At 45.8% G+C, this 20,387-nt stretch overlaps 1 protein-coding gene across 10 annotated transcripts in view; it reads left to right on the top strand.

The window, feature by feature from the left end:
- TBC1D16 (TBC1 domain family member 16) overlaps window positions 1-20,387 on the top strand; it is a 102,948-nt gene that overhangs the window by 55,801 nt on the left and 26,760 nt on the right. Inside the window, exons 1-2 of one of the 10 annotated variants that reach the window (XM_050764233.1) lie at window positions 14,050-16,680; window positions 17,924-18,005. The exons of 7 other annotated variants lie outside the window; for them this stretch is intronic. In XM_050764233.1, coding sequence (XP_050620190.1) covers window positions 16,548-16,680; window positions 17,924-18,005 — 215 coding nt within the window. In that variant the 5' untranslated portion in view covers window positions 14,050-16,547. Of the gene's footprint in view, window positions 1-14,049; window positions 18,006-20,387 lie in introns of those variants that run through there. 2 more of the 10 variants (XM_050764234.1, XM_050764237.1) reach the window with 2 other exon arrangements.

The following is a 20,387-nucleotide window of genomic DNA, read 5'->3' on the forward strand; positions in this document are numbered from 1 at the left end:
GCGTGTGCCTCCCCGGAGCGTGTGTGCTCTGGGTGTGGGTGTGTGTCCCCAGAGCGGGTGTGCTCTGGCCTTCCCTGCCCAGCTCCGGGCGTCGCCAGGTGGCCTCCGTGGGCCTGCCAGGGCCCAGCTCCTGCGGCTCCTCCTTTCCCTAGGCTGTACAGAATCTCCCAGGTGTGATGCTGATCGACAGACTGAGAGCATGGAGCCCACGAGGGCACTTTGGTTTAGAATCATCTCATTTGGTTGCCCACGTTAAGGGCCTATAAAATCTAGGGGCAAAAAAAATTAAACATTCTTTTTGGGTTCACACAAATCTCTTGGCTGTTTTCTTCCCAGTAACGTGTATTTCAAGGACGGAGTCGGGAGGGAATGAAAACAGAACAATTGGCTCTCAAAAGCCTGGTTCAGGAGCAGCTGGGAGTGGTCTCCAGACTGCTGGAGCTATTAATTATTTTGCTTTATTTATTAGATGTACCCAGCGTCCCTTTGCCTCCAAGCATATTTGCAAATGCCTTAAGGGAAAAAGAAAAACAAATGATTCCTGCCATCAGCGTCTCCAGCCCGTAATGAATAACACCGTGTAATCACGCTAAATGGAAAAAGCCCAGTATCGCGTCACGTGCACACCCTGAGTCTGAGTCGTCACAGTCGTAAATGCACAGGACCCACGGAAGCTCAGAAACTCGTAACAGCCGTGAGATCTGTTCGGCGAACATTTTCTGAATTTCCCTGGGAAATCCACAAGGTCACTCCATGTGACTAAGAAAAAATTAAAACAGAAACAGCATCCAAAGGCCTGGTGCATTCTCTCCTCCTACCTGCCGCGGATTCTTGCCAGCCTGTCACAGCCCCCACCCCGCCCCCACGCTGGCAAAGGAACAGAAGAGAGGCCCGGCCTGGTTATCTTTTCCTAAACTGTGCTGGTAATCAACCTGAAGGATGTGCCTGCCCCCTTCCTCCCAGTGATTTACACCTTCCCTAATTAGCCCTGAGCGCGCTCACGTGGTGTGGCAGATCGGCAGAGTTAATCGCTGGAGCAGAGACCCTGCCTTCCCAGTTCCCAGCAGCTCTGGCTCTGGAGTGCGCCTCCCGCGCCGCGAGGAGCCGCGATTCATCCCCCGCCCCGCTTGGCCCTGCATTTTCCGGCCTTGCTGCTCCCAGTCCCTCTGGCCGGAAAAGCCAGGCTGTCTCGGTGCATGCAGGATGTCGGCGCTCGCGAGCTCGGCCACGACTATGAGGCAGGTTCTAGGGTTGGGATGGCAGAATCCGGCCAGCTGTGCGCCCATCACTTAACATTGCCACTTATGTCAGAAATGGCAGCTGGAGCCTAATAGAGCCAGCTTCCCGTTGTCCCCCTCAGCATCCAGGCCTCTGTAAAGCTTAGGAGTCCCACCCTGGCAGCAGAAGGCACCGCAGTCGCCGAGGGCTTATTGCTCTGCCTCTTCGTCCTGGCAGCGGCATCGATCGTCCTCCCGTGCACAGCCGGCTGGGCTCTGCAAACAGACCCCAGAGCTGGGCCTGGCGGCCTCTGTGGTCAGCGGGAAGCTGGCAGAGTCCAACCTCGCGGCTGGATGGATCCAGTACCGCCATGTGCACATGTGTGTGTGATGCTAATTATGCCAGACGTGCTTCAGTTTTGCTGGGAACAGTTAGCTTACTGCGCATTTCAGAAACTGCCAGGATTTTAGAGCCTAATGGGGTTCCTAGAGATCGTAGTGTCCAGCCGACTCATCGCCGTCTCACAAGTGGGGGAAGGAAGGTGCAGAGAGAGACAGCTACTCCTCCGTCACCCCCGTCCTCCTGTGTGCCAGGCCCTGTGGGGCGAGGGTTGCAGAGATGGCTGAGACATCGCCCTTGTCTGGGAGACCAAGACACAGCAGTGGGTTGCAGATGCTGGGAAGGGGCCAGGTGGAGGGATGAGGCGTCGGGGAAGGTGGTCTCCACCTTGTTGGAGTCAGAGACCAGAGGTGGAGGCTGCTGCTGCACACGGACCCCTTCCCATCCCATCCCCTCCTCAGCCTTGTAATCTGTGTGACCTGCACGTCCCTGTGCACCGGGCCGTCTCTGGGATGGGGCGGGGCTCCATGCCTCTTCCCTTCACTTACTGAGGGTGGTAGAGGCCGTGGGGCTTCAGGAAAGCTTTGGACGTGGGGCTGGGGCTCGCCTTGTTGGAGAAGGCATGAAATGACCTGGCAAAGTAGGATATTCTGGCGGACGGATCGCTGAAAATGAATTCATGGGCAGCAGAGATGCTTGGGTTGAATGCTGGATTTTATTCCTCCGTTCCTCCTGCAGGGGGTCCTGACACTTTTAAGTCACCAGAGCGGCTCAGCAGGCAGGTAGAAACTGCCCCATCCCGTGTTCCCTGTCACCTTCTGCAGGGCAGGCCTCACCTGGGCTGTGTGAAGCAGGAGAGGTTGCGATGGGAGAGGCTGGGATGGAGCAGCGGCCTCCGCCTCTGGGCTCGGATTCCGTAGAGAGAAGCCCTTCGGAGTCTGTTCCAGATGAATGGAAAGGCACTGTCAACGGAAGAGGCTTCAGAAAAATCTCAAACTTGCTGCTCCCTTTGGTTCCCTGCCTCGGGGGACTTAAACCCTCCAGATAATGACCTGGAGAAGACCCCAGGGCCCAGGGTATCAGGGTCCGTTCGCATCCAGCGTCCCTGCTGAGTCAGGAGCTGCGGGGGTCTTGCTCTTTGGATCTCTGGACATTCACCAGAATCCCCTAAGCTGGTCTTTGCACGGTGTGTTTCCCTCACCCTCTTGGGCTTGTCTTTGTTGGGAAGGATGTGGGCACACCACAGATGTGACCAACGCAGTCATTCGTGTTTCAGGCGTGTAAACACACACGTGCACACACGCTGCTGTGACTCTAGCCTTCCTGAATCCTCTTCTCTCTAGAACTCTTCTTCCCAAATGTTCAGTGGGCTTCTTGTCTGTCGGCCAACATTTGAAAGCCCTGCGTGAGAAAATGCCTTACGGTTAAAACGTAACAGAGGCTAAAGAGCGGTTTTCTCTTGCTGCAAGAGAGATAGCTTGGGACAGTGCAGGGGCCGGTGTGAGCAGTGAGCTCTCTGAGCCTCAGTCTCCGCATCAACATGTAGGGTATCAACAGAGGAGCAGGGCTATTGCATAAGCCTTTAGAGTAAGCACTGCCCAGTGTAGGTTGGTTCTTATTTGATTCCATCTGGCTTCCAGGTTTGCCTGGACAAGAGTTAGTAAGGCTGAGGTCACAGGTTGACCTGGATGTGCACCTGTTCTGCCTGGCCGGGACAAGACAGAACTTGGAAATGGCCAAGTCTGACACTGCTGCTTAGCGTCCCCATGCCCTGAGTGGCTCTGTTGCCTGGGAAGCTACAGAAGCTGTGAGGGTGTAGGAAGGTCTGTACTCATGTCATGGCCTGGAGAGCTGCCTGCCGGAGCTGCTGCCGCCATCCTGAAGCCCAGAGCTCTGGCCAGTCTCTGCACAGACCCTGTCCGTTCCAAAGTGGGGCTTATGCTCTGCAGGTGTAGGCGGACGCAGGCGTTGCCCGAAATCGTATCGTATGAAGGGCTGCAGGGAGAGTTAGTGGGCAGCCAGCGACAGGTTTGGGCTGGCTGGGGGTCCCGAAGCTGTGCACGATTTGTTGCAGACTGGAGGAAAAATGATATTTGTCTTTTCGCTTCAGGGTGGACCTGTTGTGGGTGCTGGCTCTCTTCATGCACGACCCCCCCCCAGTCCCCAACCCTCTGTCACTCGTTGATCCTTTGAAATCAGGAGTTGGGGCTCCAGAGGGCATTGCGGTTGCTCCCGGTCCCATTCTTTTGAGCAAGCTTTTTGTGTAACTGATCAAGGAATCTTCACAGGGGCTTAAAGAACACCTGGCTGGCTCTGAGCAGCCTTTTAAGTAGGCCACGGAGGAGGCAAGGGTTCCCAGGAAACCTCACAGCCAGCTGGGGCGAAGGGTGTGAATAGGACTTGGCAGAAATTCCAGTCGGCCAGAGCTGAGGCTGCACAAAGCCGGGCGTTCCAGTCCAGGTAGATTACAGGAGATCGGGTTTGTTTTGCTCTTCCTTGAACCCCAAAGACTAGCTTTCCTGACATGGAGTTCACCAAATGCGAAGGGAAAAAGTAAACAAAAGGACACAGAACCCGCCGTGTCCCAAAATCCAATGCCCTGCTGGAGGGTGAGGAGGGACGCAGCCCGGCGGATTGTTCCAGGTGTTTGTGGCCTTGCAAGTCGCTCCCACTGGCAGTGGGGACGGCCCGGCCAGCAGAGGGCTTCTTCCTCGGGCCTTCCCACCTGTAGAGGGCGCAGTGGCTGCAGGGGTGGCCCCAACCCCAGGTCAAAGGCAAGAACTGAAACCAAATCAGGAATCGGACAAGGAGGTAGCGACAAAGCCACTCTCAAAGCAAGGCGCCCAGGCTTCTCCCTCTTGCAACGTTTCTGAACCTATTCCACAAACTCCTCAGCATCATAAGATAAACCAGAGTGTGAACCGAGCCGCCTGCCAGCCCCACCTGTGGGTTGGTGCAGCCCTTGCTGGGTCCCCAGGGTTAGCCAGCCCTACCGTGTGGGTGCCATGCCTGAGAAGAGCCTGGGAGAGCCAGGGAAGATAAGGGAATGTGCTTTAGGGTGGAGGAAGCCAAGAAACTCTATGGTATTCACCTGTTTTTTGTTTTTTAGTTGCAATAAAATACATATAGTCCCCCCTCACTGCAGCTTTGCTTTTTGCAGTTTCAGTTATCCTCGGCCAACCATGATCCAAAAGCATTAAATGGGGCTGGGCACAGTGGCTCACACCTGTAATCCCAGCACTTGGGGAGGCCAAGGTGGGCGGATAACCTGAGGTCAGGAGTTCGAGACCAGCCTGGGCAACATGGTGAAACCCCATCTTTACTAAAAATACAAAAATTAGCCAGGCATGGTGGGGCATGTCTATAATCCCAACTACTTGGGAGGCTGAGGCAAGGAGAATCGCTTGAACCTGGGAGGCAGAAGTTGCAGTGAACCGAGATTGCACCACCACACTCCAGCCTGGGCAACAGAATGAGACTCCATCTCAAAAAAAAAAAAAAAAAAAAAAAAAAAAAAATTGGAAGATTCCAGAAATAAACAATTCATGAGCTTTAAATTGCATGCCATTCTGGTAGAGTGATGAAGTCTCCTACCCTCCCCCTCCATCCCGACGGCTGTCTGGGTGATCAGATCGGCTGTCCCAGGATCTCAGTGCTTGTGTTCAAGTCACCTTTATTTGACTGAATAATGGCCCCACAGCACAAGAGCAGTGATGCTGACAATTTGGATGTGCCAAAGAGAAGCCGTAAAGCACTTCCTTTTAGCGAGAAGGCGGAAGTTCTCAACTGAATAAGGAAAGAACAGAATTCTGTGCTGAGGTTGCTAAGACCTATGGTAAGAATGAACTTTTATTACAGTGTATTGTTTTTGGGGAGGGTTTTGGTTTTGTTTTTGTTTGAGATAGCGTCTTGCTCTGTTGCCCAGGCTGGAGTGCGGTAGTGCGATCATGGCTCACTGCAGCCTCCCAAGTAGCTGGAATGATGGAGTGCACCACCATGCCTGGATCATTTTTTGTTTTAATTTTTTATAAAGATGGGGTCTCTCTGTGTTACCCAGGCTGGTTTTGAACTCCTGGGCTCAAGTAATCTACCCATCTCAGCTTCCCAAAGTGCTGGGATTACAGGCAGGAGCCACCGCGCCCGGCCACTTATTTTATTATTATTGTTGTTCATCTCTTACTGTGCCTAGTTTGTAGATTAAGCTTTATCATAGGTGTATGTATAGGAAAAACATAGTATTTATAGGGTTTGGCACTATCCAAGGGTTCAGGCACCAACCAGGGTATTGGGTTGTACTCCTCTTGGATGAGGGGGTGCCACTATAACATAAAATTTACCATTTTAACCATTTTTGTTTTTTGTGATGAAGTCTTGCTCTGTTGCCCAGGCTGGAATGTAGGGGAGTGATCTTGGCTCACTGCAACCTCTGCCTCCCGTGTTCAAGTGATTCTCCCACTTCAGCCTCTTGAGCAGCTAGGACTATAGGTAGGCACCACCATGCCTGGCTGATTTTTTGTATTTTAGTAGATATGGGATTTCACCATGTTGCCCAGGCTGGTCTCGAACTCCTAAGCTCAGGCAATCTGCCCACCTTGGCCTCCCAAAGTGCTAGAATTACAGGCATGAGCCACCGCACCCAACCTTCACCATTTGTAAGTTCACAGTTGAGTGGCAGTAAGTGTATTCACATTGTTATGCAGCCATCACCACACTCTCCACCTCCGGAACTTTTTCATCTTCCCAAACTGAAACTCTGTTCCCGTTAAACAACTCCCCATCTCCTCTCCCCCAAGCCCCTGGCAGCCTCCATTCTACTTTCTGTCCCTGAGTTTGACTGCTCTGGGGACCCGATAGGAGTGGAATCATGCAGGATTTGACCTTCTGTGTCTGACTTCTTTCACTTAGCATAATATCAAGCGTCACTCACGCTGTAGCCTGTGTCAGAATCTCCTTCCTTTTTAGCAGGGCGCGGTGGCTCACACCTGCAATCTCAGCACTTTTTTGGGAGGCCAAGGAGGGTGGATCACGAGGTCAGGAGTTTGAGACCAGCGTGGCCAACATGGTGAAACCCTGTCTCTACTAAAAATACAAAAATTAGCCAGGCGTGGTAGTACACGCCTGTAATCCCAGCTACTCAGGAGGCTGAGGCAGGAGAATCGCTTGAACCCGGGAGGCGGAGGTTGCAGTGAGCCACGATTGCGCCATTGCACTCCAGCCTGGGCGACAAAGCAAGACTCAATCTCAGGGGGAAAAAAAAAAAGAATTTCCTTCTTTTTATAGCTAAATAACCTGCCATTGCATGCAGGGACAACATTTTCTTTCTCCATTCACCCATTGATGGACACTGGACTGCTTCGGCCTCTGGCCATCATGAATGATGCTGCTGTGAACACAGGGTACACATATCTGTTCCAGTCCCTGCTTTCAGTTCGTTTGAGCAACCTTTTTAAAAATCAATGCCAGGGCCATTTTCAGAGCACTTCGGCCAGTTCTCCACGGACCTTCCTTGTCCCTGCACCCACTCAGGCTCTTTCTTCCCCACAAAGACCCCCACAGCCAGCCCCCATGCCACCTACTCCACGAGGAAGCCTTCTAGAGCCCCAATCCCCACCCCGTGGGATGCTCCCATCTGACACCTCCCAGCATCTCACAGCCGAAGTGGTGTCAAAATGAACCACGTCCTTAGCTCACCTCCTATGAGGTCCGTGTCTCCAGGTGGGTCGGGCACCAGCTTCCTCAGGTCTTCCTTGAGAGACGTTGACTGTTGTAGAGAAGAGTGACTGACTCTACTTTTATGAGTCAAGTTGAAGAATACATTAAAGACCCTTCTTTTCTAATTGCCCCAAGCCATTATTCCAAAATGGTATCTACTGGCAACATGGGAAGATACCTTCAAGTGTGTGTAAACCCGCAGAACGAACTTTAGAAGAAGAGTCACTCAACTGCTGACCAGGATGACTTGGGGGACAGGGCTTCCAATGCTGATTCTGCACGCTTGTCTTTTTAAAATTTTCAACCACAGCGTGAATTTATTTACTACTTGCAGATGTTAAGCAACTTAAAAAATACTGGAAGTGTAGGCCGGGCATAGTAGCTCATGCCTGTAATCCCAGCACTTTGGGAGGCTAAAGTGAGTGGATCACCTGAGGCCAGGAGTTTGAGACCAGCCTGGCCAACATGGTGAAACCCTGTCTCTACTAAAAGTACAAAAATTAGCCAGGCCTGGTGGTGCACACCTGTAATCCCAGTTACTCAGGAGGCCGAGGCACAAGAATGCGTTGAACTGGAGAGGTGGAGGATGCAGTGAGCCAAGATCACGCCACTGCACTCCAGCCTGGGCAATACAGAGAGACTCCATCTCAAAAAAAATAAAAAATAAAAATACAGGGAGTGTATATTAACGTAAAATTATTTACAATATGAGATCACTTCCATTCTCACACTGGGAGGAACATAAAACTCAACAATGGAGGAGCAAACTGAACCTCCGCTTCCAGAGGGTGGCGCTGTTTTTGCACCGAGCTGAATCTCCGTTTCCAAGGTGGTGCTGTTTTTGCACTGGGACTCGTATAAGGACTGGTGCTTTCTCTGATGTGCTTAGCTTATTACAGGCAGGCATTTCCCCTGGGCCCTCTGCTAGCTCTTCACCTTCCTGCAGGCTTCACTGAGGACCCCCAAGTCCACCTCTCTAGAGTGGCCGTGCCCAGCCCCTCCACCTCCCACCCTGTGTTCATTCCCTTTGAGCACCCCATGACCCATTTACCGTTTGCTGCCTGGCTCCCCACCACAATGAAACTCTTCACGGTTGGGGACCTTGTCCCGTTGTCTGCAGGTTGAGGTCTGGGGGGACACCCAGAACTTTTTATTGCAGAACAAATATTTTCTCAGGCCATGCTTTGTACAAGACCCTTTGGTGGGAGATGTACAAGATAAATCAGACGGGAGAGAGCAGGTGCATAGTGACTTTTTAGTCACATAGCATGTAAGTCACCCTTTTAAAGTGTACAATGCAGTGGCAGTTAGTACATTCATGAAGCTGTGTAATCACAACCTGATTCCAGAACATTTTCATCACCCCAAAAAGAAACCTCATACTCCTTAGCAGCCACAGCCCAGCTCTCCCTTCCTCAGCCCCGGCAGCCACTAACCTGCTTTCTGTCTCTGTGGATTTACCTATTCTGGATATTTCATATAAATGGAATCACAGAACATATGGCCTTTTGTGACTGGCTCCTTTCGCTTAGCATCGTGTTTTCAGGATTCGTCCATATTGTAACAGGCCGGTACTTCATTACTGTTTATAGCTGAACAGTATTGCACTGTATGGATGCCACGGTTTGTTTATCCAGTCATCAGTTGATGGACATTTTTCTCTTTTTGGATATTATGAATAATGCTACTGTGAACATTTGTGTACACATTTTTATATAGACAACTATTTTCTGTTCTGTTCTTTTTTTTTTTTTTGTGATGGAGTCTCGCTCTGTTGCTCAGGCTGGAGTGCAAGGGTGTGATCTTGGCTCACTGCAACCTCCACCTCCTGGGTTCAAGCGATTCTCCTGCCTCCCAAATAGCTGGGATTACAGGCATGCACCACCACGCCTGGCTAATTTTTATATTTTTAGTAGAGATGGGGTTTCACCATGTTGGGCAGGCTGGTCTCGAACTCCTGACCTCAAGTGATCCGCCTGCCTCGGCCTCCCAAAGTGCTGGGATTACAGGCGTGAGCCACCATGCCCGGCCCTATTTTCTATTATCTATATGCCTATGAGTGGAATTGCTTGGTCAAATGTTAACACTGTGTTTAATTTTTGAGGACCTACCAAACTGTTATCTACAATTGGCTACTCTATTTTATTTTCCCATCAGCATGGAATGAGGGTTCATATTTCTTTAGGAGCTCCTCACCAACACTTAGTATTTCCCATTTTTTAATTGCAGCCATCCCAGTGGGTGTGGAGTGGTATCTCAACGTTGTTTTTGACTTGCATTTCTTTTTGTTTGTTTGTTTTGAGACAGGTTCTTGCTCTGTTGCCCAGGCAGGAGTGCAGTGGCACAGTCTTGGCTCACTGCAACCTCCATCTCCCAGGTTCAAGAGATTCTCCTGCCTCAGCCTCCCAAGTAGCTGGGATTACAGGTGTGCACCACCATGCCCGGCTCATTTTTGTATTTTTAGAGAGATGGGGTTTCACCGTGTTGGCCAGGCTGGTCTCGAACTCCTAACCTCAGGTGACCCACCCACCTTGGCCTCCCAAAGTGCTGGGATTATTGGCATGAGCCACCATGCTCAGCCTTGATTTGCATTTCTCCAGGGAATAATGATGTGCAGAATTTTTCATGTGCTTATTGGCCATTTATATCTTCATTGGAGATATGTCTATTTAAATTCTTTGCCCATTTTTAAATTGAGTCATTTGTCTTTTTATTCTTACATCTTAAGTGTTTTTTAAAAATATATGGGTACCAGTCCCTTGTCAGATATATGATTTAAAACAATTTTCCTCCCATTCTATGAGTTGTATTTTCACTCTCTTGATAGTGTTGTTTTAAATTTTTATGAAGTCAGATTTATCTATTTTTTTCTTTGGTTGATTGTCTTTTTGGTGTCATATCAAAGTATCTATGTTTTCTTCTAAGAGATGTATAATTCTAGCTCTTACACGTAAGTCTTTGATCCATTTTAAGTTAATTGTTGTAGACAGTGTGAGGTTATGGTCTGACTTCATTCTTTGCATGTGGCTATCCAGTTATCTCCATGCCATTTGCTGAAAAGACCATTCTTTCACCAGGTTGGGTGCAGCAGCTCATGCCTCTAATCCCAGCATGGCTATAATCCCTTTGGGAGGCCGAAGCAGGCAGATCACTTGAGCTCAGGAGTTCGAGACCAGCCTGGCCAACATGGTGAAACCCTGTCTCTACCAAAAAATACAAAAATTAGCTGGGTGTGGTGGCACACACCTGTAATCCCAGCTACTCAGGTGGCTGAGGCATGAGAATCCCTTGAACTCAGGAGGCAGAGGTTGTAGTGAGCCGAGATCTCGCCACTGCACTCTAGCCTGAGTGACAGAGTGAGAAAATGTCTCAAAAAATTTTTTTAAAGATTTTTCTTTTATCAATTGAATTGTTTTACCAAGCTTATTGGAAACAATTGACCATAAATGTGTGGGTTTATTTCTGGACTCTCAATTCTATTCCATTGATCAGTATGTCTATCCTTATGCCTGTATCACACCATGTTGATTACTGTAGCTTTGTAGTAAGTTTTGAAATTAGGAAGTGTGAATCCTAATTTTTCAATGTTGTTTTGGCTATTCTGGGTCCCCTGTATTTCCATATGAATTTTAGGATCCACTTGTCAATATCTGCAAAAAAGGCATCTGGGATTTTGATAGAAATTGTGTTGAATTGTTGAATCTTCATATCAATTTGGAGAGTATTGCCATCATAGCAATATTAAGTCTTCCAATCCAGGAACATGGGATGCCTTTCCAATTATTTAGGTCTTTAATTTGTTTCAATGTTTATAGTCCTAAGTGCACAAGTCTTGTACTTGTGTGTGTATGTGTGTTGTGAAGATAATTGTTTTATTAATTTTATTTTTGTGTTGTTCATTGCCAGTGTATACAAATACAATTCATTTTTAGACATTGATCTTATATAATGCAACCTTACTGACTTTATTGGTTTTAGTGGGTTTTCTATGTGTGTTTGTGTGTAGACTCCTAATGATATTCTATATGCCAGATCATGTCATCTGTTAATATAGTTTTACTCCTTTTTTTTTTCAATCTTCTTCCTTTTCCTTTTTAAAATTTTATTTCTTTCAAAGATTTTATTTTTAAAATCTTTCTGCCTTTTATTTCTTTATCTTGCCTAATTTCCCAGGTAGACCTTCCAGCACAATGTCGACTAGAAGTGGTGAGAGTGAATATCTTTGTCTTGGTCCCAGTCATATGGGGGAAAGCTTTCAGTCTTTCACAATTAAATTTGTGGGTTTTTTTTTTTTAAGTTGTTGGTTTTTCATATATGCCATTTATTAGACTGAGGAAGTTCCTTTCCATTTTTAGTTTAGTGAATGTTTTTATTTTGGAATGCTGTTGGATTTGTTAAATGTCTTTCTGCATCTTTTGAGATGATCTTGTGTTTCCTGTCTTTTATTTTACTAATCTAGTGTCTTACATCGATCTGTTTTCATATGTTGAACCAGTCATGCATTCCTGAGGTGAGCCCCACTTGGTCATGGTGCACAACTCTTCTTACATGTAGTTGGGTTCAGCTTGCTAGTATTTTGTTGAGGATTTTGGGGTCTATTCAAAGGGATCTGAAGTTTTATTTTCTTGTAATGTTTTCATCTGGTTTTTGTTTCAACAAATGATTTTTATACAAAGTCAAAAGCAAAACACATTAAAAAAAAAAAGACTGATGCTGGGCGCGGTGGCTCAAGCCTGTAATCCCAGCACTTTGGGAGGCCGAGACGGGCGGATCACGAGGTCAGGAGATCGAGACCATCCTGGCTAACACGGTGAAACCCCGTCTCTACTAAAAAAAAAACAAAAAATTAGCCGGGCAAGGTGGCGGGCGCCTGTAATCCCAGCTACTCGGGAGGCTGAGGCAGGAGAATGGCGTAAACCCGGGAGGCGGAGCTTGCAGTGAGCTGAGATCCGGCCACTGCACTCCAGCCTGGGCGACAGAGCGAGACTCCGTCTCAAAAAAAAAAAAAAAAAAAAAAAAAAAAAAAAAAAAAAAAAAAACCAGACTGATAAGTTTCTAAGGATTTTCCAGGGGATAAAGGGAAATTAGCATATATTGGACCTGCTGCATGTCTCAGACACTTGGCTTAGTGGTTTCCCTGAGGATTGAAGGGAAGCCACCTGGAGGAAGTGGGTTTGAGCGGGGCCTTGGAGAGTAGGAAGAATCAGAAGAGAGGGACAGAGCAGAGGGACCCACGTAAGCAAATCCTGGAGAGAGGAGGTCCTGGGGTATGGAAAGGAAGTGAGCTGTCATGTTTGCCTGTGATCTAGTGGGGGCATGGTAAGGGACATACTGGATTGAAGAGTGTTCCCTCAAATTCATGTCCACCTGGAAACTCAGATTGCAATGTTACTTGGAAATAGAGTCTTTGCAATTAGTCAAGATGAGGTCATTCTGGATTAGGGTGGTCTCTAATCCAGTGAGTGGTGTCCTTCTAAGAAGAGAAAACAGAGACACAGCAGACCCATACACGGAGGGAAGAAGGCCACATGATGATGGAGCAGAGACTGGAGTGATACAGCTGCAAGCCACGGAAGGCCACAGATGCCAGGAACTGCCTGAAGCTAGGGAGACTCAAGGGAGGAGTCTCCTAGACTTTCAGAGGGAATGTGGCCTGCTGGCACCTTGGCTTCAGGCTTCTGGTGTCCAGAAGTGTGAGAGAACACATTCGTGTTGCTTTAAGCCATGCAGCTGTGGTGTTTCCTGCAGCCGCCCTAGGAAACTCATACTAGGGAAAATGAGGAAAGAGGCATCCAGGCCAACGTGTAGGGTGGGCTCAGTACCCATCTATGGATGGGAGTTTGACTGGCAGACAAAGCTGACTGTTGATAGTTTCTGAGCCAGGAGCAGGGGTGAAGGGGAGAAGTGGACATGGTTGCAGAGACATTCTTTCATAGATGTTGGTTTTAGCGTGTTGTCTTCTTTTCCAGTCGTTATGGCCGCTGTCTCTGGAAGGCATATGCCGAAAGAGTCAGGAACGTGAGCTTCCCATTGGCCACGCCTAACTGTCCATCCTGCCCTGCTGTGGGCCATTCTGAAACCTGAGGACATGATTCCTGGCCTCAGTCTCCTTAGCTATAAAATGGGGTTAGTGCTGTCTCACCCACAAGGTTTACATAAGGAAGTCTTCATAGCAATTAGGAGAGCTCCTGGCACACAGGAAGCTCCAATAAATGGTAGCCATGACGATAATTGGTTATTTTGTCTCACCTTTTTCCTTTCTAAATTATTATTTTTTAAAATATGATATTAAAAGACACACAGGCTTCTTTTTAAAAAAATTAGTACAGGCCAGGCGCGGTGGCTCACACTTGTAATCCCAGCACATTGGGAGGCCAAGGCAGGCGGGTCATTTGAGGTCAGGAGTTTGAGACCAGCCTGGCCAACATGGTGAAACTCCGTCTCTACTAAAATTACAAAAAAATTAGCCAGGCGTGGTGGCACATGTCTGTAATCCCAATTACTCGGGAGGCTGAGGCAGGAGAATCACTTGAACCTGGGAGGCGGAGGCTGCAGTGAGCCACCAAGATCACGCCACTGCACTCCAGCCTGGGTGACAGAGCAAGACTCCGCCTAAAAAAAAAAAAAAAAATTAGTACAGAAAATTAACTTATGATTTCTGATTATCAAAATGATACATTATGCCTTTTAGAAAATTCTTTTAATGCGATGAAAGTATATTATAGACATGCCATCTAGATATGATCATTATTATAGTTTTAGTATTATTTTCTAATCCTACATTTGCATAGATATACCTGTCAATATATATTATATATAAAACAGTATTGATAGCATTTTTTAAATAGTTTTGCATCCTCCTTTCTTCATTCAGCATAATAGTGTGAGGATGCCTCTGGTCATCACGTACTTTTATTAAATATTTTATAATTGCTTAATGGTGTTGCATCATATGAATGTGCCACCATATATTGAAGTATTCTCCTATGGTTGAAAATTTAGCAATAATACTGAGAGTTGAATATTGGTGGGTTTTTTTTACAACTTTCTTGAAGTATAATTGTACAATCAACCACACGTGTTTAAAGTGCACAATTTGATCAGTTTGGACACATATAATATACACTCATGGAGCCATTGTCACAATCAAGATAATGAACAGATCCATCACCCCCAGAAGTTTCTTCATGTCTCCCAATGTCTTATCTGCAATTTGGCAATGATTTCTTGGATATGACACCAATAGCACAGGCAATAAAAAAAATAAACTGGACCTCATGAAAAATTTAAAAATGTGTGCATCAAAATATAGTATCAGCAGAGTATAAAGGCAACCCACAGAATGTGGGAAAATATTTGCAGGTCATATATGTTTAATAAGGAATAATTGTCCAGGATATGTACAGAACTCCTAAAACTCAACAACAATTAAAAAACAACAACAACAAAAAAAAAAACAATAACTGGCTGGACATGGTGGCCCACGTCTGTAATCCCAGCACTTTGGGAGGTCGAGGTAGGCAAAATCACCTAAGGTCAGGAGTTTGAGACCAGCCTGGCCAACATGGTGAAACCCCGTCCCTACCAAATATACAAAACTTAGCTGGGCACGGTGGGGTACGTCTCTAATCCCAGCTACTTGGGAGGCTGAGGCAGGAGAATAGCTTGAACCTGGAAAGCAGAAGTTGCCTTGAGCCGAGATCATGCCACTGTACTCCAGCCTGGATGACAGAGCAAGACTCTGTCTCCAAAACAGACAAACACAAAAAACAACCAACCAACCAAACAAACAAACAAAATCAAACCCCAAACAACCCAATTCAAAAATGGTCAAAGGATTCGAAAAGACGTATCTCTAAAGAAGATGCACAAATGCCTGGTAAGCACATGAAGGTGCTCGATATCATTAATCATCAGGGAAATGCAAAATCAAAACTCCAATGAATACAACCTCCCACCCATAAGGATGGCTACTATCAAAAAATAAAAAGTAACAAGTGTCGGTGAGGATGTGGAGACATTGAAATCCCTGTGCATTGCTGGCGGGAATCTCAGGCCGTACAGCTGCTGTGGAAAACAGTATGGCAGTTCCTCAAAAAATTAAAATAGAATGACCATATCATCCAGCAATTCCATTTCTGGGTATATACCCGAAAGAATTGAAAGCAGGGACATAGATATCTGGACACCATGGCTTCACAGCATTATTCACAACAAGAACATGGAGCAACCCATCAATTGGTGGATGAAAAGATAAACAAAACGTGGTCCATCCGTGCAATGGAATATTATTCAGCCATAAAAGGGAAGGAGGCCAGGTGCGGTGACTCACGGCTGTAATCCTGGCACTTTGGAAGGCCGAGGCGGGTGGATCACGAGGTCAGGAGATCGAGACCATCCTGGCTAACACGGTGAAACCCCATCTCTACTAAAAATACAAAAAATTAGCCAGGTGTGGTGGTGGGCACCTGTAGTCCCAGCTACTTGGGAGGCTGAGGCAGAATGGCGTGAACCCTGGAGGTGGATATTGCAGTGAGCCGAGACTGCGCCACTGTACTCCAGCCTGGGTGACAGAGTGAGACTCCATCTCAAAAAAAAAAAAAGGAAAAAAAAAAGGGAAGGCAATTCTGACCCACGCTACAGCATGGATGAACCCGGAGGGCATTATGCTAAGTGACATAAGCCAGTCACAAAAAGACAATACTGTATAATTTCACTGAGATTAGGTGCTAAGAGTAGTCAGATTCACTGAGATAGACAGTTGATGTTGCTTGGCGTGTGAGGGCGGCAATGGGAAGTTAATGGGCTTTTTTTTTTTTTTTTTTTCACCCAGGCTGCAGTACAGTGGCATGATCTCGGCTCATGGCAACCTCCAACTCCTGGGTTCAAGCACTTCTCCTGCCTCAGTCTTCCCCAAGTAGCTGGGATTACAGGCGCCCACCACCATGCCTGGCTTTTTTTTTTTTTTTTTTTTTTTTGAGACGGAATTTCGCTCTTGTTGCCCAGGCTGGAGTGCAATGGTGCGATCTCGGCTCACTACAAACTCTGCCTCCTGGGTTCAAGCGATTCTTCTATCTCAGCCTCCCATGTAGCTGGGATTACAGGCTCATGACACCACACCTGGCTAATTTCTGTATTTTTAGTAGAGATGGGGTTTCATCATATTGGTCAGGCTGGTCTCGAACTCCTGACCTCAGGTGATCTGCCTGCCTCTCAGCCTCTCAAAGTGCTGGGATTACAGGCATGAGCCACCGTGAATTTTTGTATTTTTAGTAGAGATGGGATTTCATCATAATGGTCAGGCTGGTCACAAACTCCTGACCTCAAGTGACCCGCCCACCTCAGCCTCCCAGCGTGCTGGGATTGCAGGTGTGAGCCACCATGTCTGGCCTGGAAGCTGCTGTTTAATAGGTATAGAGCTTTAGTTTTACAAGATGAAAAGAGTTTTGGAAATGGAAAGTGATGATCATTGCACAACGTTAGAAATGTATTTAATACCACTGAACTGTACATTAAAAAAATGGTTGAGATGGCACCAGGCATGGTGGCTCATGCCTGTAGTCCCAGCACTTTGGGTGGCTGAGGCGGGTGGATCACCTGAGGTCGGGAGATCGAGACCAGCCTGGCCAACATGATGAAACCCCATCTCTACTAAAAATACAAGAATTAGCTGGACATGGTGGTGCATGCCTATAATCCCAGCTACTTGGGAGGCTGAGGCAGGAGAATTGCTTGAGCCCAGGAGGCGGAGGTTGCAGTGAGCTGAGATCTTGCCACTGCACTCCAGCCTGGGCAACAGAGTGAGACGACTCTGTCTCAAAAAATAAAAGAGGTTGAGATGGTAAATTTGATGATGGGTATATTTTAACACAATAAAATAATAGGAAAAAGGAAAAAAGTTACATCTGCTTTGCATCACTCCAGATTCGTTTGCCTTTCCTAGAATTTTACGTAAATGGGATCACACAGTACATGCTTGTTTTTCATCCTGCTTCTTTCAGTCAGCGTAATAATTTTTTCTTGTGTCCACGTTGTTGTGTGTTACTGCTGAGTAGTATGCCATGGTATGTACAGACCACAATTCATTACTGCGTTGGCTGTTGATAAACCCTGGGTGGTTTTCAGTTCTTAGCTATTTTATTTTGTTATTTTATTGTTAATTTTAATTTTAATTTTAATTTTTTGAGATGGAGTTTTACTCTTCTTGCCTAGGCTGGAGTGCAGTCATGTGATCTTGGCTCACTTCAACCTCCACCTGCAGGGTTCAAGCAATTCTCCTGCCTGAGCCTCCTGAGTAGCTGGAATTACAGGTGCCTGCCACCAGGCCTGGATAATTTTTTGTATTTTTGGTAGATATAGCATTTTACCATGTTGGTCACGCTGGTCTCAAACTCCGGACCTCAGGTGATCCACCGGCCTTGGCCTCCCAAAGTGCTGGGATTACAGGCATGAGCCACTGTGTCCAGCCAGTTCTTAGCTATTTTAGATAATGCTGTTACAAACATTTATGTGCAAGTCTTTGCATGTGGACATAACGTTTTTCTCTTGGTAAATACTTGGGAATGGAGTAACTGGAAACAGGCATGTGTTTAATTTTTAAGATATTGCTGAGCTGTTTTCCTAAAGTGACTGTGCCATGTTGCATTCCCACCAGCAGTTCGTGAGAGTTCCACTTCCTGCATGTCCTCAGCAACACTTGCTATAATCAGTCTTGTCCACTGTAGCCATTGCAATAGGTGAGTAAGAGTATCTCATTGTAGTTTTAATTTGCATTTCCCTGACTACAAAGGATGCTGAGTATCTTCTCATGTAGCTTTTTGTGTCTGGCTTCTTTCACTTAATACATCTGAGATGCCTCCATGTCATCATGCATAGCAGCAGTTTGTTCCTTTTTATTGCTGAGGCATATGTATTCCCTTGTTCAGATGTACCATTGTTTAGCCATTCACCAGTTGAAAGACGTTTGTGTTGTTTCTTGTTTTTTGCAATGATGAATAAAACTGCTATAAACATTCACACACAGATTTCGTGTGAACATTTTCCATGTATTTTGGGTAAACACCTGGGGGGGATTGCTGAGTCATATGGTAGGGGTGTGTTTGACTTTATAAGACACTGCCAAACAGTTTTCCAGAAAGGTTCTATCATTTAACTTCCCGTCACGTGGTAGGGGAGCTCCGTTACTTTCGCCTCCTGGCCGGCACTCAGTTCAGTTTAATTCCTTTGGGTTTTTTTGGTTTTTTGGTTTTTTGGTTTTTTTTTTTTTTTGTGGGGTTTTTTTGAGAGTCTCACTCTGTCACTCGGGCTGAAGTGCAGTGGCATGATGTCGGCTCATTGCAACCTCGCCTCTGGGGTTCAAGCGATTCTCCCGCCTCAGCTTCCAGAGTAGCTGGGATTACAGGGGTGCACCACCACACCCGCTAATTTTTTGTATTTTTAGCAGAAACAGGATTTCACCATGTTTCCCAGGCTGGTCTTGAACACCTGAGCTCAGGTCACCTGCCCGCCACGGCTTCCCAAAGTGCTGGGATTACAAACTTGAGCTGCCTTGCTCACGGCCTCGTTAATTTGTTTTTCAGTCATTCCAATAGATGCGTGGCGGATCACGTCATGTTCCTTTAGATTGCATTGAGGTTTCTATTTGCGTTTCTCTAATAATGAATGATGTTGAGCACCTTTTCATATGCTTCTTGGCCATCTGAATATCCTCTTTGGTGAAATGTCTTTTCAAATATTTTGCCCATTTTTGGATTGTGTTGTCTTATTACTAAGTTTTGAGGACCTTTTCTATATTCTGTATAGAATGATGATTTAAAGCATATTACGGATTTATATGATGAACCCTTTATCATATAAGCATTTGGCAAATATCTTTTTCCCAGTCTGTGGCTTATCTTTTTTATTTTCTTAATAATATCTCTTAGAGAGTAGAAGGTTTTCATTTTAATGAGATTAATTTTTTTTTTCCACTTACGGTCGTATGTTGGTATCTGGTCTAAGAAACCTTTGTCTAACAATACTATTGTATTTTAAGAGTTTATTATACATACTCTGGATACAAGTTTTTTATGACTATATGTTTTGTGAATATTTTCTCCCAGTCTGTGACTTGCATTTTTGTTTCCTTTAATGGAGTATTTTGATGAAAAAAAAGTCTTTAATTTTCCAATTTATTATTTCCTTTACAGTTTGTGTTTTTTGTGTTCTATCTAAGAAACCTGGGCCTATTCTAAGGTTACACAGGTTTTCTCTTACAGATTCTTCTGGAAGTTTCCTGTTTTATGTTTCACATCTAGGTCTGTGATCCATTTTAAGTTAATTTGGGGGAGTGATGGGAGAAAAGAGTTGATGTCAATTTTTTTCATGCAGATATCCTGTTGATCCAGTATCGTTTGATGAAAAGCTATCCTTCTCCCCTGAATTGTCTTTGCACTTTTGTAAATAATCAATTGATATTTTTGGACTCTGTTATGTTCCACTGATTATTTGCCTATTTCACCATAGTTATCTTTTCACCAGTACCAAACTATCTTGATGATAGCTATGTAGGTCTCAAAATCAGATGAATCCTCCAACTTTGTGCTTCTTTTTTATAGTTGCTCCGGTTATACGAGCTCAAAATTTTGGGGTCAGCTTATCAATTTTAGTAAAACTTCCTGTTGGAATTTTGATTGGGCTTGTGTTGAATCTATCGGTCAGTCTGGCAAGATTGTCGTCTTAACCATGTTGACTGTTTTATTCCATGAACATGGTGCTTCTCTCCATTTCCTAACATCCTATTTGACTTATCTCAGCAATTTTTGTGTTTTTCAGTATGACGTTCTTGAATGTCTTTTGTCAGGCTTATTCCTAAGTGTTTCATATGAGGATTTTTTTGCTACTGTAAATTTAATGTTTTATTTATTTCATGTTCCAATTGTGCATTGCTACTGTTTAAGAATACAATTAATTTTTCTCTATTAACTTTTTATCTTGCAGTTTTGTGAAATTCAGTTATTAGTTTTAAAGATTGTTTTATAAATTCCAGGAGGTTTTTCAGGTGAACAGTTGTATCAGCTGAAAACAGGGACAGTTTTATTCCTTCTTTTCTGGTCTTTATGCATTTTATTTCCTTTTCT

Source organism: Macaca thibetana, chromosome 16, assembly GCF_024542745.1.
Source record: "Macaca thibetana thibetana isolate TM-01 chromosome 16, ASM2454274v1, whole genome shotgun sequence".
NCBI lineage: Eukaryota > Metazoa > Chordata > Mammalia > Primates > Cercopithecidae > Macaca > Macaca thibetana.